Source organism: Taeniopygia guttata, chromosome 21, assembly GCF_048771995.1.
Source record: "Taeniopygia guttata chromosome 21, bTaeGut7.mat, whole genome shotgun sequence".
NCBI lineage: Eukaryota > Metazoa > Chordata > Aves > Passeriformes > Estrildidae > Taeniopygia > Taeniopygia guttata.
The window spans coordinates 7,156,358-7,182,379 of NC_133046.1; the positions used below are offsets into that span (position 1 = coordinate 7,156,358).

At 54.2% G+C, this 26,022-nt stretch overlaps 1 protein-coding gene across 2 annotated transcripts in view; it reads right to left on the reverse strand.

Annotated features, from left to right (window-relative positions):
• EPHB2 (EPH receptor B2) overlaps positions 1 to 26,022 on the reverse strand; it is a 129,637-nt gene that overhangs the window by 63,425 nt on the left and 40,190 nt on the right. For both annotated transcript variants that reach the window (XM_030289118.4, XM_030289119.4), the window contains exon 3: positions 22,748 to 23,432. In XM_030289118.4, coding sequence (XP_030144978.1) covers positions 22,748 to 23,432 — 685 coding nt within the window. The remainder of the gene's footprint in view (positions 1 to 22,747; positions 23,433 to 26,022) is intronic.

Below are 26,022 nucleotides of genomic sequence, written 5' to 3' on the forward strand. Positions count from 1 at the left end.
TGCTTGTAGGAACTCCACACACGCTTGTAAGAACTCTACACATGGCTGTAGGAACTCCACACACGGCTGTAAGAACGCTACATGTGGTTGTAGGAATGCCATACGTGGTTGTAGAGAGCCCACACGATGTCTGTATGGGGCACAGCAGGGATGTGTGGGGCACAGCAGGGCTGTGTGGGGCACAGCAGGGCTGTGTGGGGCACAGCAGGGATTTATGGGGCACAGCAGGGATTTATGGGGCACACACAGGAGCAGTAGGAAGCACAGTCAGGTTTTGGGAAGCACACACAGACTGTAGGAACACAGACAGGGGTAAAGAGAGAGCACACGGTGTAGGGAGCAGAGGTTGTAGAGATACACACGGGTGTAGGGAAAATACACACAGGGTGTAGGGATAACACACACAGGGTGTAGGGATAACACACACAGGGGTGTAGGGATAACACACACAGGGTGTAGGGATAACACACACAGGGTGTAGGGATAACACACACAGGGTGTAGGGATAACACACACAGGGTGTAGGGATAACACACACAGGGTGTGGGGATAACACACTCAGGGTGTAGGGATAACACACTCAGGGGTGTAGGGATAACACACACAGGGTGTGGGGATAACACACACAGGGTGTAGGGATAACACCCACAAGTTGTAGGGATACACACACAGGTTGTAGGGATAACACACACAGGGTGTAGGGATAGCACACACAGGGTGTAGGGATAACACACACAGGGTGTAGGGATAACACACACAGGGTGTAGGGATAACACACACAGGGGTGTAGGGATAACACACACAGGGGTGTGGGGATAACACACACAGGGGTGTGGGGATAACACACACAGGGTGCAGGGATAACACACACAGGGTGTAGGGATAACACACACAGGGGTAGGGATAACACACACAGGGTGTGGGGATAACACACACAGGGTGTAGGGATAACACCCACAAGTTGTAGGGATACACACACAGGTTGTAGGGATAACACACACAGGGTGTAGGGATAGCACACACAGGGTGTAGGGATAACACACACAGGGTGTAGGGATAACACACACAGGGTGTAGGGATAACACACACAGGGTGCAGGGATAACACACACAGGGTGCAGGGATAACACACACAGGGTGTAGAGATAACACACACAGGGTGTAGGGGTAACACACACAGGGGTGTAGGGATAACACACACAGGGGTGTAGGGATAACACACACAGGGTGTAGGGATAACACACACAGGGTGCAGGGATAACACACACAGGGTGTAGGGATAACACACACAGGGTGTAGAGATAACACACACAGGGTGTAGGGATAACACACACAGGGTTGTGGGGATAACACACACGGGGTGTAGGGATAACACACACAGGGCGTAGGGATAACACACACGGGGTGTAGGGATAACACACACAGGGCGTAGGGATAACACACACAGGGTGTAGGGATAACACACACAGGGGTATAGGGATAACACACACAGGGTGCAGGGATAACACACACAGGGCGTAGGGATAACACACACAAGTTGTAGGGATAACACATACGGGTGTAGGGATAACACACACATGGGTGTAGGGATAACACACACAGGGTGTAGGGATGCACACACACAGGGGTGTAGGGATAACACACACAGGGTGTAGGGATGCACACACACAGGGGTGTAGGGATAACACACACAGGGGTGTGGGGATAACACACACAGGGTGTAGGGATAACACACACAGTTTGTAGGGATAACACCCACAAGTTGTAGGGATAAGAGAGGCTGATGGGAGCTCCCACAGGGGCTGAGGGCGCCCAGCAGTAGCTGCCAGCCTGCTCCCACTCACAGAGCAGCATAAGCCATGGGTGCCATGCACACCACTGCACCCCAGCCTGCTGACTTCAGCCCCCTGTGAGCTCTTTGGCTGTCTGGTATCACCCCAGCACAGGGCCTGCCTGCCCCTCAGAGCCCCTGGCAGGGTTATGGGGACACAAGAGTGCTCCTGTGCCCGGTGACAGTCACAGTGTTGAGTGCTGAGCTGTCACCCAGGGGAAATGCAGCTGCAATGGAGCATCTCCCAGAGATACTCCAGCTGCTGGGCTGTACTAGCCCCCACACCTTGCACATCCCTCAAATACAGCCACCACACACCCAGAACCACGCTACACCTTCACATCTGATATTGAAAAACCCAGGAGGGTGCTCACACCTTCTCCAACCTGTATCCTACTCCAGTACCATGAGAATCTCTTTGGATGATGCATCCAACATCAGCATCCCAGGCTACTGGAGGCTGTCCCTGCCCATGGCAGTGAGGGGAACAAGATGAGATTTAAGGCCCTTCCAACCCAAACCATGCTGTGATTCTGAGTTTTAGCCAGCTCTGGAGGAAAAAGGTGTCTCCTGTGGCTGTGCAAACTGGTGATGGGTGGGAGCCAAGAGGGTCCTAATGGGAAGAAATCAGACTCCACTGCTCCTCCTCCCCCAGAGCATATTTAGAGCTTTCAGAAAGAAACAAAACTTGTTTATCTTAACGCTAATCAATTTATAGCAATCAAAATAAAACCCATTAGGAGCCATTCTCCATTTGAATTTCAAAGAGGCTTCTGACCCCAGGAGGCTCCCAGCTGATTGATTAGAAATTTCTGACACTAATGTGTGTCTTCGAAGGGTCCAGTGTGGCTTTAATTCCTCTCTCCTGAGACACTGATCATGTGTTAAAATCTGTCAGCCCCTTCCTGCACTTAGGGGAGGGGAAATTCATGAGCACATGGAGTTGCCTGGCACAGCTGGGGAGAAGGCAGCATTTGCTGGCTTAAACAGCTTCCAGGAATCCCTTGGGGCAAATTATTTGCATGATCTTTTTCTCCTTGGGCAAAAAAAGAGCTGGAGTGCACCAAGAAATGAAAAGCAGTGATGCAGAGCAGAGGCAGAGAGAGGAGGGTTGGAACTCAGGGCTGGTGTTTGGCTTTTGCATCCCAGCTTTGCCCCTGACTCCTTGCATCCATTAAAGCCATAGGAAACACAGGATGGGTTGGCTTGGAAGGAACCTTAAAGATTCCAACTCCCCTGCCATGGGCAGGAACACCTTCCATTCATCCCTGGCTTCCTCCAGAAAAACCACAGATGGCACAAGGGAAAGACAAATCTCAAACCCAAGACACATTCACATTGTTCCCAGGCTTTTCTTTTTAACCATATTCCCAGTTTGGAAACTGCAGTCTTCACTTTTGGTGGGCAGGAATTAATATACTTCAAGGGTATTCCATGTCCCAAAGTGGACTGGGATCAGTCCTGGGCAATCCTGCTCCCCCTCTCTGGAGGGGAAACAGGGGAACAGGAATGAAACATATAGAAGAGGTAATTTTTATCTGGAGAGGTGATTTCTGTCTGGAGATAGATGTAGAGAGCAGCCTTCATCCTCAAGGACAGAGCAGACTTGGTCCACCAGTGGTTTGCAAAGTGGAGATGAACCTGTCCCCATTTGGGAACACACTTAAAGCACAGAGCTCCTGGTCCTGGCACGGGGTCCTGCCCAGCTGGGGAACATTTCCTGCGTGTGCAGGCACCGATGCTGCCCTGCCAGACCTCCTGCCTTGAGGGCACCACCCTGCTGACCACAGACCTGGCTGGGCAAGAAAGGGCGTTTTTTTAATGAGGAGACTGAAATAATTGACCCAACAAGGGAGGGAACTGACCCATTACCCCACACCTCTTTGTCTGATGCAGAAAAGCTGAGGGTGGTCGAACACTCAGGCTCGGGCTCTCTCCATGGAGGGAATCCATGGGGGGACAGCACTGGAACAGCATAATCCCTGGAATGCTTTTTCATCTGCACAAAGGAAAGGGGTGGGGAAAGGGTGGGAGGAGAAGGGGTAAATCTGTCCCTGCAAGGGGAAGCAGTGGGAGCAGCAGGCAGAGGCTCCCATCCATCCCCATCCATCCCCTGCCGGGGCTCCCAGGCGGCACCGAGCAGCTCTCCCTCTCAGCAGATTAAAGCAGCTAATCTGGCTAATGAAGGCCGGTTAATCAGCCCGGTGCTGCTCTTTCTCCTGCAGCGGGGTGGGCGGGAGCCAGGCTCCAGCTCCGGAGGGACCGGAGGCACCGGGGGCTGCAGGAGCCTTCGGCCTCCCCCATCCCACCCTGCAGCCCGGGGCGGCTGCAGCGATGCAGGGATGCAGCGATGGGCTGGGGGGAAGCCGGGGCTGTCCTGGGGTGTTGCTGTGCTCCTGCATTACAGATGGCACCAGAGCAAGGAACGGGATGAGCCTCACAGGTCCCTTCCAGCCCAAAGCAGCCCAGGATGGGAAGGATGCTGTGCTGGGGACCGGCTGTGCTCGGGCCCTCCCAGCCCAGGAGGCAGCAGAGGGGAGGGAGCATCTCTGCACCCTGACACCAGAGGCACGAACCACTGCTGCCAGGGCTGTCGCTCCTGTTTGTGGACACCTCCCTCCTTCTCCACCAGGATCACCAGCTGGGCAGCCCAGTGCCTGACGGAGCCCGAGCCTGGACCTGGAACCTCCAAAAACGTCTGAGGGACATTTTGAGTTCCAACAAATGCCTGCAATGTCAATGGGATGGGGAGGCACGGAAGGGCTGCTGGCAGTATCTGCACAAAGGTGCCCTCAGCGGGTGCTGCCAGCAGGAGCAGGGCAGAGAGGACACTGCCCATGCTCTCACAGGCACTGCTGGGTCTTCTCAGCACCCCTGGGGCTTGCACAGATTTGGGGTTCAGGGTCCTGCCCCTCATCCAGGTGCTCTTTGATACCCTGATGGTTGGTCCTCAGCCAAAGCCCAACACCAAGCAATGAACTGTCCTGTCTGACATGCTCCAAAATGTGCAGAAGTCCCTCATCTCATTAGCTTGCTCTAGTGGCTAATCATTTAGAAACACATGCCTATTTTTTTAAATTTGTTTAGCTCCAGTTGAACCCTAGCAGCTCTTGTTATCCCTTCCTGTGGCAGATCAAAAGCCCTTCAGGGGCTGGGCTTTCCTCTTGGTAATCATCTCACCTAATCTTCATTATGAGAAGTCACTGAGCTACTGAGCTTTTCAGTCCCCAATGGAAGGGCATTTTCCATGGCTCTTGGAACCAATTTGTCTTTCCCTGTAGTATACTCCAAGTTTATTTTTCACATCCCACTTGAACATTGGAGAGTAGGGTGCTCTGCTCCCCTGGAGGCATTTCTGCTCACCTGGAGGCATTTTTCAGGCTACAGGACAGGCAAATTTTGCATTTAAATTCTTCATCTGAGATGTGGCTTGGCATGACCTCCCAAATGTCCTCCCTTGCTGCTCACTCTTTTATCAGCAGAGATTTCCCACTCCCTACTTGTTACTGCAGGTCTGGGTACTGCTGACCCATGCTGGGCTACTCTGTCCCCTCATGTACCTAAAGATCATATTTAGAATCACAGAGCAGTTCAGGTTGGAAAAGTCCTCTGAGATCATTGAGTCCAACCCAGCACTGCCATGTCCACCACTTCAACCATGTCCAGCAGTGACTCCACCACTGTCCTGGGAAACCTCTTCATGTTTGACAGCCCTTGCAGTGATGAAATCTTTCCTAATATCCAGTGTGAACCTCTTGGCAAAATTTGAGTTTTTCCCCCTCATTTCACCCCTTTTTACTTGAGGAGCAATCCCAAGAGCTCAGCCTGGCCCCAGCACCCCACCAGGGCTCGCTCTACTTCCAGAGCAGAGGTGGTGCTCGGCTCAAGTTGGCATCACGGTCCTGGCACAGAAGCACCCATGGCAGCCCAGCTGGGATGGTGGGAAGGCACCTCTGAGGTCTCCAGGCCACTCTCCAGCTCACAGAAAGGCTCAGTCCTAAGGGCTCAGGGCACTGTCTGTAGCTAAGCCTTGGAAACCCCTGGGGATGGGGATGTTCAACATCTCTGGGAAGTTCTCTGCTTTTCCAAAGCCCATCCTGAGCTTCTCAAGCTGCATCTTGTGGCTGCTATTCCTTCCTACAGGGCCTGGCACCCGCAGTGGGGGCCTGGCTCCTTCCATTTTTAATGACCCCACACAGAGCTGCGGCTGTGCTGAGATCCCTTCTTGGGTTTCCTTCCCCAGGCTCCCTCCACTGCGCTGAAATCAGCTTGGGCCAAGCTCCAGCCAAAGCAGCAGCAGTTCAAGCCACATCCCTCCACCATTTCACACAACACAGCATGTGATCCAACCCTGCTGCTCAGGAGCTGGGAAAGAGCCTCCTGAGACACGAGATAAAAGCCTCTGGCAGCCCAAGAGCACAGAGATCTGAAACAGAGGTCAACTCATCCAAAAATCCCCATCCAGCCTGAAAATCACAGAATATTCTGAGCTGGAACGGACTTACAATGATCACCAGTCCAACCCCTGGCCCTGCACACACCCCAACAATCCCACCCTGGGCATCCCTGAGAGCATTGTCCAAATGCTCCTGGGGCTGTGGCAGCCTCGGGGCTGTGCCCATCCCCTGGGGAGCCTGGGCAGTGCCAGCACCCTCTGGGGGATGAACCTTTCCCTGACATCCAGCTTAATCCTCCCTGACAGAGCTCCAGCCATTCCCCCATGTCCTGTCAGTGCTGCCTTTCCTCTGCCCTCATGAGGAAGTTGTAGCTGGGATGAGTGTCCCCTCGGTCCCCTCCTCTCCCAGGGCATCCATCAGGCCCACCAAGGGTGGCCCCACTGCACAAAGCACGGATGGCATCCCCACATGGGCACAGACTGAGGTGGGGGCCAAAGCTGTCATCCCTGATGATGCTGAACAAGGGGCTGCCCTGAGCACCCCACGGGCCGGGCAAGGCGTGACGAGTGACACGGGACAGCCTCCTGGTGTCCCCAAACCAGCCAGCTTTGCCAGGCACTGGCACTGAGTGACAGGAAGATCTCCAGGTGCCGAATGACTGGGCAAGAACACGGCAAATGAAATTCAGCAGTGACAAAAGGAAACGAATGCACTTGGGGGAAAAGAGCCCTAATTATACAAACACAATGATGGGCACTAAATTAGCTATTAACATGCAGGGAGGGGATCTCAGCAGCACTAGAGAGATAATGCTCTGAAAACATCAGTTCAAAGCTCATCCATCATCAAAAAAAAAAAAGAGAAAATGTAAGGAATTATGAAGAAAGGAGCCCAGTGCAGAGCAGGAATGTCATTAAGCCACGCGTAGAGCCACGGCTCGAACGTGCTGGCAGTGGCGGTCACCCCGAGACGAGGGTGTGAGGGAGCTGATCAAAATGATCAGGGACACAGAGCAGCCTCCATATGGAGAGTCAATCAACTCAGAGCTTCCATGTGAAAAGAGGCCACTCAGGGAGGGATATAAAGCCATCAGGAATATGGGGGACATGAATGGGAATAGATTGCTTGCAATTTCATACAGTGTGCAAGGACATATTTTTTAACATGGTGAATAATTAAATTGCATAACTTACTGCCACAGGCACCCTGGGCACTAGAAATATGAACAGCATGGCAGGGGACAGGAGGAATCATCACTCATCCACTCCTTATTTCTCTACTGTCTGGCCAGTACAGAGCTCTGCAGACCAACCAACACCACGGTGCTCCTGGAAAGGTCATGTTTATCCCTCACACATCATCCTGCCCAACACATGGGGACCTCTCCCTTGGACACCTCCTGGATGTTTCTGGGTCTGCCCAGACCAACTGCTTGGCACTCCCTCCCTACCCAGACCTGCAGCCAGCAGCTTCCCAGGAGACACAAGCTGGAGGATGTCCACGTTCCAGCCCCTCACACAGCTCCTGGTGAACCACGTCAACACCACCAGCACCTGGAACTGAGTGTGAAGGGGCTGCCAACAGAGAGACTGTGGGGCAGGAGAGAGATGCCATCTCCTCAGGAGAGCAGCAGGACCCTCAGCGCTACGGAGACTGCACTGAGGGACCTGGACTGTGTCCCTGAGACCCCAGGGTTGTGTGTCCCACTATGAACCAAGGACTGTGTCCCTGAGACCCCAGCATCCCGTGATGTCACACTATGGACCATGGACTGTGTCCCTGAGACCCCAACATCCCGTGATGTCACACTATGGACCAGACTGTGGCCCTCAGCATCCCGTGATGTCACACTATGGAGCGTGGACTGTGTCCTTGTCACCTTAGCATCTCAGACATGAGCACAGGAACAGGATCTCTGGAGCCCTGGTCCTTGCCCCTGCAGTGTGTGCCTAACCTTGCCCACCCACCCCCTGTGCTACATCACAGCACCTGCACGAGCATTTAAACCTGTCCTAGGAGGCTGCTCCAATCCTCTGCTGGCCTCCCAGAGCCTTCTGTGGAATAAGGAACAACCCCAAAACAGATCAAAGATGTCCACAGAGAGGCTGTTTAAGGGGAAAGAGCTTCTGGGCTTCCCATTTGAGAGGTATGTTTCCCTTCATGCTCAGCCCAGTGATTAGTGCTCTCCAGGGAATCAGAGCTGCAAAATGAATTTGAGAAGACAGAGCAGTGTCAGGCTGTTAGAGGCTCAAAAAGGATCTTGGCTCCCCTGAGCCCCAAGGCTGAGCACTTACCATTCACATTTAACAACCAAACGCTTCCAAGGCAGGAGAGGCCTCCCTCCCGTCCCCCAGGACACCATTAGCACCTGGAAAGGGAGAAGCCACGGCCTTGGCAGCACTCAGGCTTGGCCCCGCTGCGAGGCAGGGCTGCAGAGCCAGGGCTCCCAGACAGCCTCAGCGCCGGGCTCGTATTTTTGGAAACAGCATCCCAGAGGGCTGCAGTGGATGCTGCTTGTTCTCCTGCCAGCCCTGAGTGTTTTGGAAAGTTTGGTTGAGCTCCGTTTGGCTGCCTCTGAGTTATTCAAGCACAGAAAGGGGGTTATTGCTTACAGGAGGGTTCAGATTTATTTTTTTCCAAGTGCGTTTTGGGTGAGGAAACCCAGCTTTGGGCTGCCCGTGCGGCTCCTGCAGGAAGGCAGTGCAGAGCCATGGCTAACTCAGCAGAGCCATTGAAAAGAGGGAATTCAGAGCTGTGGGTCTGCATGAGGCCCCAGACACGTCCATTCCCACTGCCCCACGCTCCCTCCGCACCGTGGTCCCCAGCAGAAGGAGGTTTGGCAGGAAAAGCTGGGCAGGAGCAGGCAGGGCTGCTCCAGGAGCCCCCAGGAGCCCCCAGGAGCCCGGGACACCCCTCCTCTCCTCAGCTGCTCGCCAGCCTAAGGCTGATCATAAAGGAACCTCTGTGCGTCTCCAGGGAAGCGGGACTGGAGAGGGGCACAAAGCCTCCCGCAGCTGTGTGTTTGCAAACAACCCAGCCGAGCTGTGAAGAGGGGCTGAAAGCAGTAATTGTCTTTAATTAAAGGAGGTTGGAGGCATCTCAAGCTTTGACAAAAGACATTTCCAGTCTGCTAGCAGCTCCAGCACTCAGTGCCACCGCAGCCACAACCCGGCCAGGGGTTCAAAGGCGGCGGGTGGCAGGGGGACAGTGGGGACATGGGGACATCAGGCCTGGGCTGCAGATGCAGCAGTGCCAGGGCAATGCCACACACCCGCAGGGCACCAAGGAGGATGCAGGCAGCCAGCAGGATTTAATACCTGGGACCCCTACAAGCCTTGAGCTCGGCACCAGATGTGGGCCAGATGTGCCTGTCTGGGGACCCAGCAGCTGCCTGAGGCACCCCACCCTCCTGGTGGACCTGGCTGCACGTGTCTGTGTCCAGGGCTGTCCTCTCAGCCCTGCTGGGGTCTCAGCCCTGTCCTGGTCTGCCCTGGTCCTCCCTGCTGCACACAGCCAGGCCACAGACCAGACACCAAGAGTGCTGCTGCTGCTGCCACTCCTCCTGGGCTAATTAATGAATCCTGCTTATTAGTGATCTCCCTGGGCTGGCATGGAGCTCTGTCATGGTGCTGCACCCCTGCAAGCTCACGTTGGGCTCCACAGCCTGAGCTGACACACACCAGACCCACACCTGCATGGATGCTGCCCCACAAAGCCCTTTCCAGGACCAGCCCCCACTCCCAGCTGTGCTCTGAGCCCCAGGGAGATCACAGTACCACAGCTCAGGGTAGCAAAATGTCCTCTTTCCCTCCTCTTCCCCCATCCTTTGGAGCTGAGGCTCCCCAGGGAGGGCCTGTTGCTCACCATCCTCTGCTTCCTCCCTCCCACCTTTGCTTTTGGCCTTCCAGCACATCAGCATTCAGGAAATCACTACTCTGGTTTCCATGGAAACCCCATCATGGTGGGGGCACCCCCAAAATGTATGAAGCAGTCAGTCTGGCGCAGCTTTGGTGGTCCCACATGTCCTGCTACCCCACCCCTGGCTTTGCAACCCCCTCCTGAGCTCCCCCACAGCCCTTCTGAGCCCGAGATCAGGAAAGCTGGGATGGAGGGAGGAATTCTGCTGCCAGAGAAACATCACTGCCCCTCTTCTTGTTTGCCCAGAGCAGCTGCAGCTGCCCCATCCCTGGCAGTGTCCCAGGCCAGGCTGCATGGGGCTTGGAGCACCCCGGGGTAGGGGAAGGTGTCTTGGAGATGACCAAGACAAGGTGTCCCTTCCCATGGCAGGGGGAGCACTGGATGAGGCTGTTTAAGGTCTTTTCAACCCAAACCATCCCAGGATTCTTTAGGCAGGACTGAGCAGCAAACCTGCACCTGGATTCACTCTGAACCCTCTGCTCAGCTCTGCACACTCTGCTCCAACTGTTTTCCCACGTGTCTCCTTCATGCCATGCCCGCACCACTCCATGCCTGCCTTGCACCTGGAAGTGCTGGAAAACCAGCCCTTGGACAAGGATAAATCCCCACCACGGCTCCTGCAAAGGTGCAGAGAGCCAAATACACCCAGAATCACATCCTAGAGGACCCACCCTGCATGCTGGGCAGGTCCCCATGTGAATATTTTTGCCTGGGAAATCCTGGAAAGAGCAGCCACGCTCTAATTCAAGAGACACAAAAACAAACTGGGATCACTTCCATCTGTGCCAGACAGCAAAACTTTCAAGAAGAAGGAAAAAAAAAAAAAAAAACCAAAAAAAACCCCAAAAAAACAAGTCTAATTATAGGGCATCATGAAGATACACACGCTCAGATTTGTCACTCTTCTCCAGATTAGCCCTACACATGGTGACAACGTGAGTGAGCACCAGGCAGTGACATTCCTCTCCTGCTTCATAATCCCCTTTGGAAAGCAGGAACAGCAGCAGAGTAAGCACTCCCTGGGGGTGAACCAGAGCCTCTGCCATTTCCTTTTATAGACTCCCTGTGGCTGGAAAAGCCCTCAGAGATCATCCAGTCCAGTCATTAACCCGGCACTGTCAGATCCACCACGAAACCTGCTCCCAGTGCCACATCCACTTGTTGTTTAAGCACCTCTAGGGATGGGGACTCCACAACTGCCCTGGGCAGCCTGTGCCAATGCTTGACCACCCTTTCCATAAAGAAATTTCCCTGATATCCAACTAAATCTGCCCTGGCCCAACTTGAGTCTGTTTCCTCTTGTCTTGTCCTCCATTCCCTGGAGCAGAGCCTGACCCCACCTGGCTGTCCCCTCCTGTCAGGAGTTCTGCAGAGCCAGAAGGTCCCTCCTGAGCCTCCTTTTCTCCAGGCTGAGCCCCTTTCCCAGCTCTCTCAGCCACTCATGCTCCAGACCTTTCACCAGCTCTATTCCCCTCTCTGGACATGCTCCAGGAAGGTCCTGAGGCTGGGATTTGCCTGGATGGAAACACAAAGTGGAGAAAGCCTCGAGATTACTTTTCCTGCAATGCCTCCCTCGTCTCTTATTCTTCAGCTGGTGCCACAGGTTCACTCCCAGGGTGTGAATTGAGAGTAAAACACCACCATTCCTGCCTGGATCCATGTGGGAGCTGAGGCAGGTGATGGCACCTGTGCAGGTGGCAGGATGGCAGCGCTCACTGTCCCCATACCAGGACAAACAGACCTGCAAGGGCAAAGGAAGGCAGCCTTTAACCCATCCCTGGGGTGCACTGGAGGGCAAGGGGAATGAGAAGCTTCTCTGGGAATGAGTCATTCCTCAAATTCTTCTATTCCTGTTTCCCCCGCTTTTCCTCATTCTATTTTATTAATGAGGCTGCACAGATGCACTGAAAGGCTCAGAATTAATTTTGCTCACCGTGCTGCAAGGAAAGGTCTGCAGCAGGAGTATTTCCACTGGGATAAACCCTCCTGAGCTTCCTGCCTTCAGCTCTGGGAATCCTCTGGGTGATGGCTGGCACGAGGGAGCAGCTCCAGCATCCACTGCCTGGGCAGCCTGAGGAATCACCTCCTCCTCCTCCTCCTCCTCCTCCTCCTCCTCCTCCTCCTCCTCCTCCTTCCTTCAGATCTCTGAGAGCCAAAGGTGGTTCTGTAGGATCCCAAACCACCTAGGAGGGAGTGAACGGGGAATCTGCCAAAATAATCCTCTGGGATCCTCTGTGGTGACAGCAATATGGACAGACACTGCAGAACTGTCACCAGTACATGAGATGAGGGATAAGGTAAAAGGAAGGGAGGGGAAAGGGCAGAGAAAGGCTTGGGAAAAACAGCTGGTTTCCACTGAAAAGTCTCAGGAGAAAGACCAGCCCCTCAGAAATTCCAGGTTAGGGGTCTGATGCCCAGCAATGTCCTGCATCCTGCCTGTTCCAGACCCGGGGCCACTGCCTGCAGCACCTGCCCCCAACCATCCATTCTACACGTCCCAGGGGGATGCAGACACCTTGTCCAGGAAGGGCTGTCCTGAGGGGCAGGCACAAAGAGGAGCAGTGAGATGGGAACCACTCCCTGCTGCCCAAGAGCCAACACAGCCCTGATGCTGCACAGCCCCTTCCTGCTCCCCCTGGGCCATAAAAAGGCAGATCTGGGGCATTCCATGGAGAGTGCTGTCTGCTGTTCCTGCAGCCACTACAATCTTGTCCAAAGCCATCCAGGCTGGCAGAGATGCCATGGGGAGCAAAGCAAGAGTGTTAGTCTGCTCCACAGGCTCTACTTCAGGCTGTACTGTACCTCTGACAAGCCTGGAGGATTTGGGCATTTTGATAATTTGAATGACAAACCCTTTCTCACATGCTCATTTATTGTTCACGCTGCTCCTGCTCCTGTCCAGCTGTGGGTGTAACACCCAAAGGACTCTTGGGATCTTACTGTTTTGGAAATTGCTGGCTGTGGTTTCAGCCTTAACAATGGTTTGGACACAGGGTCTCTGTGAGCTCCAGAAGTGCCAATAGTATGAAAGTGCCAATAGACTCTAAAAGTAGCAGGCTGTCATCATTGAAAACTGTCAGTGCCCAAATCTTGAAGATATTCCCTCAAAATGCACTTTGAATTTGCTCCTGGTCATAGGAGTTATCTCCAGCCCGTGATCTCCAAGGGGCCCTCACTTCACGGGGCAGGGATGCCCATCCCCAGCTGCTGCTGGTGCAGCATCACTGAGGAACCCACAGCCCTTCATGGAGCTGGGGGCCAGTCCAAGTGCCTGGGGAGCAGAACCATACACTCAAGCATCAAGGCTCCCACTGGCCAAGTGAAAACATCCATTTCTGCTAAGCTCTCTCTGGTTTCTAACGCAAGGAGCAAAGCCAAAATCTCTGGGTTACCTCAAAGGACTCCGTGAAGATGCCAGCTCCCTGGCAGGTGTCATTTCAACATGCTGAGGAGAAGAAGAGATCTCAGTTTTTGAAGATCTTGCTGCAGAAATCTGGAAAGGCTTCACAGGTTGTCACAATGTGTTCATACAGGTCCCCTTTTGGGTGCCAGCGTGCAGAGCTGGTGGCTCCAGGTCTGACCATGACCTTTTCCTGCCTCCCCCTCCCAGGCTGCTTTCCAGACCAATAACTTCTAATTTCCTGCTCATGCTATTTCCTATTCCCCATTTTCCAGTCTTCAAGACCTGCCATCCTGCAAACTGCCAGTTTCTCTGGTTCTACAGCCAGTTTCCCCACGACTTGGACTCCAGCAAAAGCATTCAAGGCAGGTGGGCAGGGGGCTGCTGTCCTATGGGAGGAAACCTCCTGCTGGAGCTCACAGCAGGGACAGCTCAAGGATGTGGCTCAGAGCCTCTTCTGTTTAAGCTCTTGGGAAGCAACCAAAGAAGGTCCTCAAGGATGGGGAAGTGTTGGAACTCAAAATGTCCCTCAGACATTTTTGGAGGTCCCAGGCCCTGGTTGGAGACATTTGAGACCCTGGCAGGCAGCTGGAAACAGCTGTGATTTTGGGTTTGAGCCATGGAATGATTTACCAACTTTGCAGGTAGAACAAGCAGTCACAAAAGTTTAGATATTATAGTAGAAGTAGTTACAAAGTAGAGGGAAGGATTTTTTAGTATTGTACAGGGGGATTTTAACACCTGTACAGAGGGGTTTTGGTTTTGTACCTGAGGGTCAGAGGTTTTAAGATGGAGGGATTTGGGCCTGTCCTGTCCTCCCTCTTTCTCCTTCCTTCCCTCCATGTTCTTGGTGATGTTGGCACTCACAGATTGGGTTAGAGTAGAAAGGCACCATTTAATATAGGTAATAGGCATTGGGGACAAACTGTACCCATGTAACACGTAATGTACCATATAAAAGACAGCAGCAGCCCTGGGCAGAGGGGGAGAGAAGAAGCAGTCGGGAGTCAGAGAGGATGTCAGGGTGTGTGTGTGCCTCTGCCTGAGCTCTGAGCAAACCACAGCAGCCCCAGAAGAAAATCTTTCAGATAACTGCAATAAACTGCCTTGAGACCGAAAACAGAGACTGCTGAGCCTTTCTTTGGAAGCATGGGTTGGAGGAGAGACTTTTCCAGCACACGGAGCCCCTGAACCAGGCCGGGGCTCCGACAGGGAAGGGTCTGGAGGGGGAGGCAGGAGGTATTTAAGTTCCAGCCACCCACACAAGAACTGGGCATCACAGAGCAGCATCACCAAACTTAAGGCCTCCTTCAAAACATGACAGTAAAAGTGTATTTTCCTTGGCCAAACCTAATTAAACCTCGTTTGAAATTTGGTGTGTGTTAACAGAGCCATTGTATGAGCTATGAACACTTTGATTCAATTTCCCGACCTTTATGGGGACTTTTCTGTACACTTCCCAGTGATAGATTACGTTTCTAAGGCATAAGGGGAACAATAACAAGTTTCCTTGGAGCTAATTAAGCTAATCATGGTTTATGGATTAAATTCTCTGTAAGGTTTTTACCTAGTGTGGCTAAAATCAAAGAGCTGTGCTCTAACTGAGCATATTTGACTCATCTGAAATCAGAAAGACTTTAAATCAGCACAGAGAATGTCGGAGGGTATTTCCCAAAATTAAATTTACAACACAATCTCTTGGCTTTGGCCCAACTTGCTGAAAACCTTCAAATGAAAAAGAAAAAAAATCCTCAAAAGCAGTATTTTCTCCAATTTTCCTCAAGCTATATATGAAGAAGAATATTCTCCTCTTGCCCTATAAAAACCAGCGCCATGAGGAATTCAAGGAAAAATCCTCCTTCCTCCCCCAAGGTCTCTGAGAGCTTTCAATCAAAGGAAAAAACTAATGGCAAAACCCCACATTCTCTTCATTTTATGACAATAATGAGTTAAAATCCTGGAATCCTGGGCCTGAATCCCAGCTATTCATTCCAGCTCCTATTAATGTTTACCACTTTTCTCAGAAAAAAAAAAAAAAAAGAAAAAACACCAAAAAAAAAAAAGGGGGGAGGGGGGAAAGGGAGGCCAACGAAGGAGAGAGAGGAACAAATGCTGCTCTCCCCCCGGCGTCAGCACAGGATGCTGCCAGAGCTGCTATTCCCTGCTCACATGGGTGTAGCAGCACCAGGAATGTGGTGTTTGATCCAAAATGCTGTTTCATCTGTAAAAATAACTCCTGGGTACACATCAGCTCCAGGAACACACCCGTGTTACTGAATGTCCCTGTGCCCCAGAGGGACAGAGGGGACACAGAGGGGACACAGAGGGGACACAGGGGGGACACAGAGGGGACACCACCCCCAGGTCTGCTTTCACTCCCCTCCCCACATCTCCTCGCAGATCCCAGCACAGCGGGAGGAGGGAGCAGCCCATCCTAGGGTGGGAAGGGGGGCAGAGACCCTCCCTGCAGTTCTGTGTGATCTTCAAGGTCCCTTCCAACACAAATCATGGTGAGACCCTGAGCAGAAGGATGAAGGAGCTGGGGCAAAGGGTCTGGGAAGCAGCAGCTGTGGCAAATACTGGCAATGCAAAACTCCACCGTGTTTCTCTGAAGAATGGCCATTATTTCAATCAGTAAACTACTACTGGGTTTTGCTGGACCTGAGGTCTTCATCCTTCCCTCCAACCCAAGGGATTCGTGACCTGCCCACACTGATAAAGGAGAAGATGCTGCTCTCTGGGCTCCTATGGGCTGCTCCCAGGCCATGCAAGTGTATCCTGCTGAGGCGTTTCCTACACCATCACAGCAGGGCTGGGAGAGCTCTGTAACCTCCTGCTACTCAAAATCCACTCTCATGTCCTGGAAAACCTCATCTCCTTCCTTTCTCTGTAGAGAAAATACTTCTGTGGAAGGTCTCAGTCCATTCCTTGTCTTGAAAGCAAAATGAGAAAGGAACTCTCATTTTCTTTGTTTCACAAGAAGGTGTAGTTCCTCAGAAGCTGCATTTCCTATTTAAGGTGAGTGGCCCATCTCCCTCCTCTGGTAGCACATCTTTTGTCTCACTCCTGGACCATGTGTTACCCTCCCTGTGAGATCAGCATCTCTTGGGGCTTCACATCACCAGCAAATCAATACCTCAGCCCCCCTGTCTGACACCCCCTTGCTCTGCCAAGCTCCCCTGGGTCCCATTCCAACCTCCCAAAGCCCAGACTCCAACAGGAATGTGCAGAGGACAAGCACCAGGCAGGTGTGGAGTGGCTCCCAGTGAGCAGCTGCAGTCTCCACCACCGCCCTAATTGGACTGACAACATGGAGAGGTCAGCAAGAAGAATCAAAGCCATGGGAAGAAAGACGCTGTATTCCTTCTTCCCAGACAGAGAGGGAGGAGAGGGAGAAGCCCCAGAAGCAGCATCCAACAATGCCACCGAGCCCCGGCCGGCTGGGAGCATTCACATTGTCAACAAGCCTGTAGAAAAGGCAGACAAATTCCTGTTTTGTACTTGGGAAGGAGCCAGGTGATGTAATCATCTTTGAGGATGATGGTGGAATACTTTCCATTCCAGCAGTAACTCAAGATGTTAAATAGCAGCCACTAAAGTTAAACATTGCTAAATCAGCCTGTCAGGGCAGCACCTACCTAAGAGAGTGCAGGTGATAGACTGGGGCACACTCAACACTCGCTTTCCACACGCCGTGAGGCAACAGGGTGTTTCAGAGATGGAGGAAAAAGCTATTTGCTAAATGAGGCAGTTGTGTCTATTTTAGAGTTGCAACATCAGTACCAGTCAAATAAGGCTGTGAGAGCTCCAGGACTGGGTCAGCGAGGGATTAAAGGAAGGTAGGGATGGTTGTGCCAACCTGTGTGCACTTAGGGAAAACAGATTAAGGCAAATTAGCCTTGTACGGGTTTTTGATGCAATTACAAGATTGACTGGGGGGGTAATGGCACTAATATCACACACCCAAACCTCTGCAGAGCCTTTCCCTGGCTAACACATGGGATATTTTGATTCTGAAATCAGTGGCTCCACCGACACCATGGGACATCCTCGATGAATTAAAACTTGGCAGGCAGACACGGCGCGGCCGGAGATCCGAGCGAGGCTGTTTCTGCTGCAGCCAACAAATGTGGTTCGTGCCTCTGGGCTGTTTAACATTTTTATCAATGACCCGGGAGAAAGCCCAGAGTGTTCCCAATAAAGTTAGCTGTTGACATGGAAGCTGTGGTGTGGTAAATACTGAGAATGATGGGATCCCAATACAGCAATCCCGACACCCTGGGGAACTGGGCACAAGCAAGGAATGTGCATTTCAGTACAAACGTGTAAATCACATCTACAGGGACGAGGATTCAGTCCCAGTTGTCCCAGTTCTCCCAGTCCCACAAGAAAGGATAAGGATCCTCCAAAAGCACCCAGAGAAATGCCATTGCCGAAATGGTTAAACAAAGGGGGGATGCAGGCAGGGGGAATCTCAGCATCCCCTCTGGCATGCAGCTGATCGCCACGAGCGGCATGTATGTGGGGAACTAGATCTGCCAAGGGAAAGGCTAAAGCAGTGCCAAGGGCTGGGAAGAGCCAAAGATGTTGGCTGAAAACCTTACCAGAGGAGCAGGGGCCAAAGATTACCCTTAAACAGGCGCAGGGAGCACAGAGGTGTGGCGATGGATGAAGCTCTCTGAGGTGGGAGTGCCAGGCCCAGCAGAGTAAGAAGGCAGGGACAGCCTCTGGAAGCATTTAACGGGCAGTTCTCTGTCTCTGGAAACATTTCCAGAACAATTGGCTGTATCTGCTCCAGTTCAGCCAGGAATGCTTCCTGGAAGAACTCGATTACCCCTAGAGCCTTACAATGTATTGGCTGGGTCCAGCACTATCAGAGGAGGCCCAGACCCGAAACAGGCACAGAGCCATAAATAGCCTTTTATCATGAAAACATCACGTCCTCGTGGGCCGTGACTGTGAGACAGCTCGGACAGGCCCTGCTCCAGCACATCAGGAAGCTGCTCTCAGCCCTCAGCACATACTTGGCCCCCTCCAAATCCCAAGTACAGCTTGGCTGCTTCCCACCCTCTGTGCTGGAGGGATGGATCAGGGTCCTTGTCACACGTCCTTGTCATGCCTGAGCCCATGTCACCCACACCTGGTGGGGTGGTGGCAGATCTGCTGCCCTGGACACCAAAATCATGGCAGGGAAAGGGACCCTGCTGAGCCCTGGGGCTCCCCTCAGGGGAGGCCCAGCTCCACCTTAAGCTGCAAAATCAGAGAATCCCAGAATGGTTTGGGTGGAAGGGACCTTAAAGCTCAGCCAGTCCCACCTCCTGCCATGGGCAGGGACACCTTCCACTATCCCAGGTTCCTCCAAGGCCTGTCCAGCCTGGTCTTGGACACTTCCAGGAATGGGGCAGCCACAGCTTCTCTGGGCACCCTGTGCCAGGGCCTCACCAGCCTCACAGCCAGGAATGCCTTCCAAATAGCCCATCTATCCCTGCCCTCTGTATACTTGAAGCCATTCCCCCTTGTCCTGTCCCTCCATCCCTTGTCCAAAGTCCCTTTCCAGCTCTCCTGGAGTCCCTTTAGGCACTGGAAGGGGCTTTGAGGTCTCCCTCGAGTCTTCTCCAGGTTAACAGCCCCAGCTCTCCCAGCCTGGCTGCAGAACAGAGGGGTTCCTGTCCTCAGAACATCTCTGTGGTCTCTTCTGGACTCCCTCCTGCAGCTCCACGTCCTTCTGATGTTGGGGACCCCAAAGCTGGAGGTAGCACTGCAGGAGGGTCTCACAAAAGCAGAGCTGAGGGGCAGGGAACAGAGAAGAGAGCCAAGGAGAAGACAGCTGTCAGCCTGAATCTGACTTGGTTTCTCCTCTTCCCATCAGGTCACCAGCTCCTCTGCTCCTCAGAAAGGCTTGTGACCCCAAGGGATGACACCAGAGGTCTCTGACTGCAGGAAACTGTCACCACCAGCTTCTGCAGGGCAAAACCAGCCCTTGTCACCCCAGCAAGATCAGGACTCCTGTGCTGTAGGAGCACAACAAAGAGAATGCAGGAGCAGAGGTGCCCTGCTGCAATGGAGCGGGGCTGCAGAAGGCATGAAGGGCTGAACTGCTGGCAGCAGCAGCCATCAGCTGCTGGCTCTGAGCAGCACAGGCCGTGCAGGCAGCGTCCAGCCACTGCCCAGCCCCGCAGCACAATGGCCCTGCCTGCGCTGTGGCTGACGGAGCCAATGGATGCGGGAGGCAGAGGGAGAAATGCGCTCAATGTGCTGCATGGGAGGGACGAGGAGGGGAGGGAAGGGGGGAGGCGCAGACAAAGAACAGGGAGATGGAAAGAGAAAAGCAGGCAGGGAGCAGAAGGTGAAGCGGGGAGGACGGGGCTGGGGAGATGTTGTGTGCAGCCCCTCGGCAGCGAGGAGCTGGGCAGCGATGGAGAGCAGCGGGCAGCCAGCCCCTCGCAGGGCCCTGCAGGAGCGGCAAGCCAGGCCCAGCAAAATGAAAATCTCTTAACCACACAGAATTGTTAACTGCTCCCAAATCCTTTTGTGCTGGGGCTGCGAGCTTAGAAGAGCTTAAGCTGTTAGATGCATGAACTTCCTCCATAAATATCCCTTGTGCACACTGCCGCGAGCAGGCTGGCGCGCTATTAGCCAGATGAAAAACCCAGCGGAGGAAATGAGCAACTCCTTCCAGCTGCACAGAGGGGTTGTCCATTCCTTGGGATGCCCTTCTCCACCTGGACCCTTTGGTGGGGCAGGACCGTGTCCCCCCATGCTCCCTGCCATGTCCTGTTTGGGCGCCTGAGCGTGTGAGAGAGCTTTGCCCCCAAAGCCAGCTCAGATTTGCTATTGTTTTTCTTCTGGAAAGAGGCCCAGATTCCCTCCCAGCCCTGGAAACGCGAGCAAACCTGCCAGCCACATGTAGGAGTGAGTCCCCCAAGCCAGGCAGCTCCACTGCTGCCTCCGCAGGGAGCAGGGGCAGGGACCCGTGGGAAGGACGGCAGGGATGCAGGGATGCAGGGATGCAGGGATGCAGGGATGCATCCCGCAGGTCCTTCCCGAGCAGAGCTGGGGCCACCAGCCCCTTCCCAGCCCTTTGTGGGGCTCACGGGAGGGCTGGGCTGGGAGAGGACGGGGATTCCACGGCTGTCCTGCCAGCTCTGTGTCTGGCACTCCTCCCAGTCCCCACTCCTCTTCTGCGGGCTGCCCGGGAAGAATGGAGCGACACAATCCCGGGGTCCCATCCAGCCCTGATTCCACCCCACATGAGAAGGGGAAGGGAAAGAAGGAACGGGGAAGGCAAAGGCAAAGACCAAAGGGAAAGGGAAAGAAAAGAAGAGAGAGAGACAGCAATAGGAAGGAGAAGAAAAGGGAAATAGGAAGGGGAAGGAAAGAGGAAGAGGAAGTGAAGAGGGAAGGGAAGAGGAAAGGGAAGGAGAAGGGGAAAGGTAACGAGAACGGAAAGAAGAGAAGAAAAGGGAAAGAGAAGGGGAAAGAGAAAAGAAAAGGGAAGAGGAAGGGAAAGGCAAAAAAAAAAAATAAAAAGGCAAGGGGAAGGAGAAAGGAAAGGGGAAGGGGAGGCAGCTGCCCCGTGGAGACGATGGGCTGCTGGCCACGGCGTGATTAATGCGGGCGGGGAGCGCGGGGCCGGCTGCAGAAACAGCTGCCGAGGTACCGGACCTCCCAAAATCCTGCTGCTGCTGCTGCTGCTGCTGCTGCTGCTGCCAGACAAAGAGGGACCGGCCTCTCCTCTCCCCGCTCTGCTCCCCGAGCCCTGCGGGACAGGAGGGGTCCTGCGAGCCCCGGCCATGCCAGGGGAGCTCCCCAGAAACCCCAACTGCATCCCAGCACAGTCCGGGAAAAAACCTGCCGTGAATCACTGGGGCTTTCTGCTGTTGCTACAGATGCTTCACTTGGGAGTTGTAAAACCCCCGTCTGCCCTTCGAGGCAGGGATTAGCCGGGCTCGGTTTCCAGCAGTACTTCCTTGCTGTCCCCATCCCCATCCCTGCTAAGGCTGTAAGACACTTGATCTGCCCGAGCTCGGTGGGAAGACGCGTTCTTCAATGGCTAAGCGTGGAGTAGCTGAAATAATGGATACAAAATGATCCCCACAGCACACCAGAACCTGAATTTTGTGCATGAGCAGCCCATCCACCAGCAGCAGACACGGAGCCATACAGCCTGCAGTCCCTACTGAGCACAACCAGATTGTCCACTCCCCTCTCCAGTGTGTCTGTCTCCCACCTCCAGCACCTTCCCCAGGCTTGGTTCTACCTGGCCAACCCTTCACAGCCAGAAGAGAGGAGACACAGCTCCTCCCTTGGCTCTGCAATGGCCACCAGTGTATCTATAATGGATCTCAGAAGCGCTGGCTCTGCTTGGAGTGTGCCAATCCTATCAGAACCGCACGCAGATTTGAACGTTCTGCCAGGACAGGGGAGAAAGAGCTTGTTTGCCAAACTCTGTGGTTTGCTCCACGTATGGCACAGCTGCAGGTGCCCATCACACAGCTCTGGGTCCACACCTCCCTCCCAGCAACCCTAGGAGCTCCCTTCTCAACCTTCCCGAGCCCATGGATGGCTGGACAGGAGCACAGACATCAGCTCAGGAACGGGGGGGCTGAGCCTCTTGCTGGGCTGGGGCCACGCTGGCTCTGTGGTGCTCATCTGAGCTCAGCAGGCACTCACGGAGTCTGCTTTGAACATCCACAGAGGCAGAATATTTATAGGGCAGGAAACCTCTGGCTGTTGAGGAGCACAGGGACCAGGTAGCTCTGAACAGGCCACGACCATGTCCCACCCTGGGCCATTTGCACCTCACCAAGAAAACACTGTAGACAACTTGCTCCCTCCCACTGCACCCTTTTGGGACCCTGCATTCCCACTCCTCTCATCCAAGAAGAGATTCAGCCCATGCCAAAGCACACAGCAAAACCAACAGCATAACAGCCCCAGTATTTTGGAAGGCAACTGCAGACTGGTGACATGCACCACACATGTGTGTCTCCAAAACCTGGAGAACATGGACAGCACCAGAAACGGGTGCCCAGCAGCCCTGGGGACCCAGAGGTCATGCACAGCCTCTGCAATGGATGGATGAGCCTGGGGCAGGGAGCGAGGAGCCGGGGAAGGAATCAGCCCCCAGACGTGCCCCTCTGCCAGCCCTGCCCAAGGAGGTCCCTCCCAGATGGTTCATGCAGACCCCAGCCGTGGTTACCTCTGCAGACGGTCCCGTTCTCCACCGACTCGTAGCCGGCCCGGCACATGCAGCGGCCGATGGGCACCAGCCACTCGCCGTCCCCGTTGCAGTACAGCTTGATGGGCACATCCACCTCCTCGGCATTGGCAATGCACGTGCCCCTGGCTGCCACCAGCGAGGTGCTCTCTGCTCCCGACAGGGTTTCTTGGAAGACGGCCCCGTTCTGGATCACACGGGGACATTTGCGGTAGAAGACACGGACGGCAATCAGGGACATGCAGCCCCCATAGTCCTGGAAGGCCAGGTAGAAACCATTCTTGGAGACAGGCCCAAAACTGCGCACCTCAGTGTTGATCTTCATCACCCGTCCACCTAAGTCCACCTGTGAGAAGCTCTCATCAGCAGCAATTGTGTCCACCTTCATCCAAGGATTCTCCATCCAGTTAGGAAAAGTCTTGGTGGCCGAGTCGAAGTCTGACTCGAAATAGTAGAGGTTAAAAGTCTCCTTACAGGAGCCTGGGACATTGGGGATGCTGCTGCAGTCCCGCACAGAAAATTTCATCTCCACGTGGATGCGGTGTGCTCCTCGCCTCCGGATGTACTTGGTCCGGAGCCAGTTGTTCTGGCTGGATTCAAAGACGTTGCACACCTGGTAGGTGCGGATCGTGTTCATGTTCTCGTCGTACCCACTCACCTCTTCCCACTGCGGGCAGGACACAGACAGTCAAGGGGCTGCTCTGAACAGGCGCTCCCCACCCTCCTCACCTCCTCCCATCCCCACTGCGTGCCACGTAGGCTCTGCCAGCACCAGCTGCCCCTTTCCGTGCCCACCCCATCCCAGGCTGTCCCACAGTGCCTAGCCCCTCATGCCAGCACCCTCCTGCAGGTGCCCTGTACCTGCCTGGGCAGAGTTTGACCCACACCATGCCCCAGGGAGGACAAAGGGGTCCCTCGTGGCCACCTTGCTGCCTCTAGCACCATGCTCCATGCCTGGATTCAGGGTCAAGCCTCTCTGCTGCTGGAGGGACAGCCAGGCCACTGCTCTGCAGAAATGGTTTTAGTAGGGACTGTGCCTCTGGCAAAGAGCACAGTGCCTTTAGCACAGGGATTCCCACCAGTGCCACTATGGCTACAGACATGGCAAACAGGACCTGCTTCCTCAAAGCCATAAAACCTGCCTGCCTGCAGCCAGTGCCTCTTCCAGGGGCAGGATGGGATCACGGCCAATCCTGCTGTGCTCCCATAAAGGGAGGTGCTGGGTAAGTCCCACTGGAGCCCTCATCCCTGCCCCTTTGATGGTCAAATGCTCCTCCATTTGGGGTTCCACCAGCAGGCGTGCTCATGTCCCAACCCCAGCTGTCCTGACCTGGATCTATGGGATGCAGACATGGCTACGAGTTGTGCCATGACAGCAACACCCTTCTCAGCAAGACAGCTCAGAGCTGATAGATTTCCCCATGGGAAGCTCTGCCCAGCTCCCCCCAGCTGACTGACTGCCAGCTCTGGAGGAAGCTCTGTAGAGATACAGAGGAGAATATCCTGAGCTGGAAGGGACCCACAAAGATCATCAAGTCAGCCTCATGGCCCTGTACAGTCACCCCAACAATCCTCCTCCTGTGCTTGAGAGTGGTGTCCAAAGGCTCCTGGAGCTCTGGCAGCCTCGGGGCTGTGCCCATTCTCTGGGGAGCCTGGGCAGTGCCAGCACCCTCTGGGGGATGAACCTTTTCCTACCATCCAGTCTAAACCCCTTTGACACATCTCCAGCTGTCCCCTTGGGTCCCCACACAGCTCAGGGCTGCTGTGCATCATCTGGACTTCTCCAGCTCTCTGCCCTTTTCTCAGGCTGTTTTTTCCCAAATCCTCCAGCACTGGTTGTCTCCATCCTGTGTAGGATGGGGACATTTCAGAGAGGGAGATGCAGGACATGAGCTGCAGCCTGTAACTGGTCACTGCTCCTCTGCAGGGAGCACCAACAGGGAAGGGTCTTTGTGCGAGGAGAAGCCTCAGCTCACAGAGCATCTCCCCCTGCCCAGCCTCTGCCAGAGTGCAGAGCATCTCCCTGCAGTCCCATACCCACCTAGGGCATCTGTGTGATGCTGGGCAACAGGGACCAGAGTCCTGCTGGCGTGTGACACAGCCCTGGCCAGCTGGAACTGCTCCTTCTGAATTTGTTCATAAAACTGCTCAAGTGGAAGCCGAGCTGCTTCCCATGGATGCTACACCCCAAGCACAACCCTGCCCTGGATGTAGGATCACAACCAAGGCAGGGCAGCACCAGTGCCAGGACCCAATCCAGGGAAAATCCTGCAGGAGCAGAGCACCCCCAGCCCCTCAGGCCCTCAGGTTGTAAATGGCCTCACAAGGGCACCCAGGACTGGGGAGAGAGGCTCAGGAGATGGGAGACAGATTGCTCCTCGCACATCAAGGCTCACAGCCCAACAGAAGGCTGTCAGGGAAGATCCCCAACAGCTCCAACCACTTCAGTTTGGCAGTAGCTGTAAAGCTGCTGCCAGGGCTGGGGGATAAGAAGAGCATCCCTGCAAAACACAGCTGGAGCATTTGCTTTGTTTTCCAGAAATAAATTCGGTGTGTTAGTGGAAAATTGCAGGATCTCCCTGCTTTTCAGGGCACTGGTTGGGAGGGAAGTGAGGGAATCAAGGACAAGGCACGTGGAAGCAATTCCTTCCCTTGCCCTGCCTCTGATTTGGCTCTCCCTCACCTGGACCACTCCAGACACCCACCTGCAGCTACCAAGACCAAGGGACCCCCACCCACAACTGCCCAACCCCCAGGCAGGGTAAGGACGCAAGCCCAGAGAGCTCAGCCTTGGTCAGGCAGGAGCAGCACATGCTGGAATGCGAGTTTCCAGGACTTGGGATGAACAGGAGATGCCGAAGGCAGGGCTTGGGGACATATATGAATGGCACAAGAGTTTCAGAGCCAGATGTAATGCAACTCTTTGGGCTTTGGGGTCTCTAATAATCCCCAAAAAGGAGCACACAGCAGCTTCTGTCTTCCAGGTGGCTGGCTGCACCCAACCTGGCCAGTTAACTTTGAGTAGGATGCACTGCCTTGTCCTGCCTGTGGACATGAGGCCATGAGGGTACCACAGAATTGTCACCCATGATGAGCACAGAGCGGGACATGATGTGCCCATATCCCCCCTGAGGGCCCTGCCCAGAGGTGCAGACAGGAGGTGATCCCACCAACCGCTGGAACTGCATTGCACTGTCCCGAGAGGCATCTCCACCCTGATGGGGGACCTGGGAGCACCCTGGGGGCCAGGCTCGGGA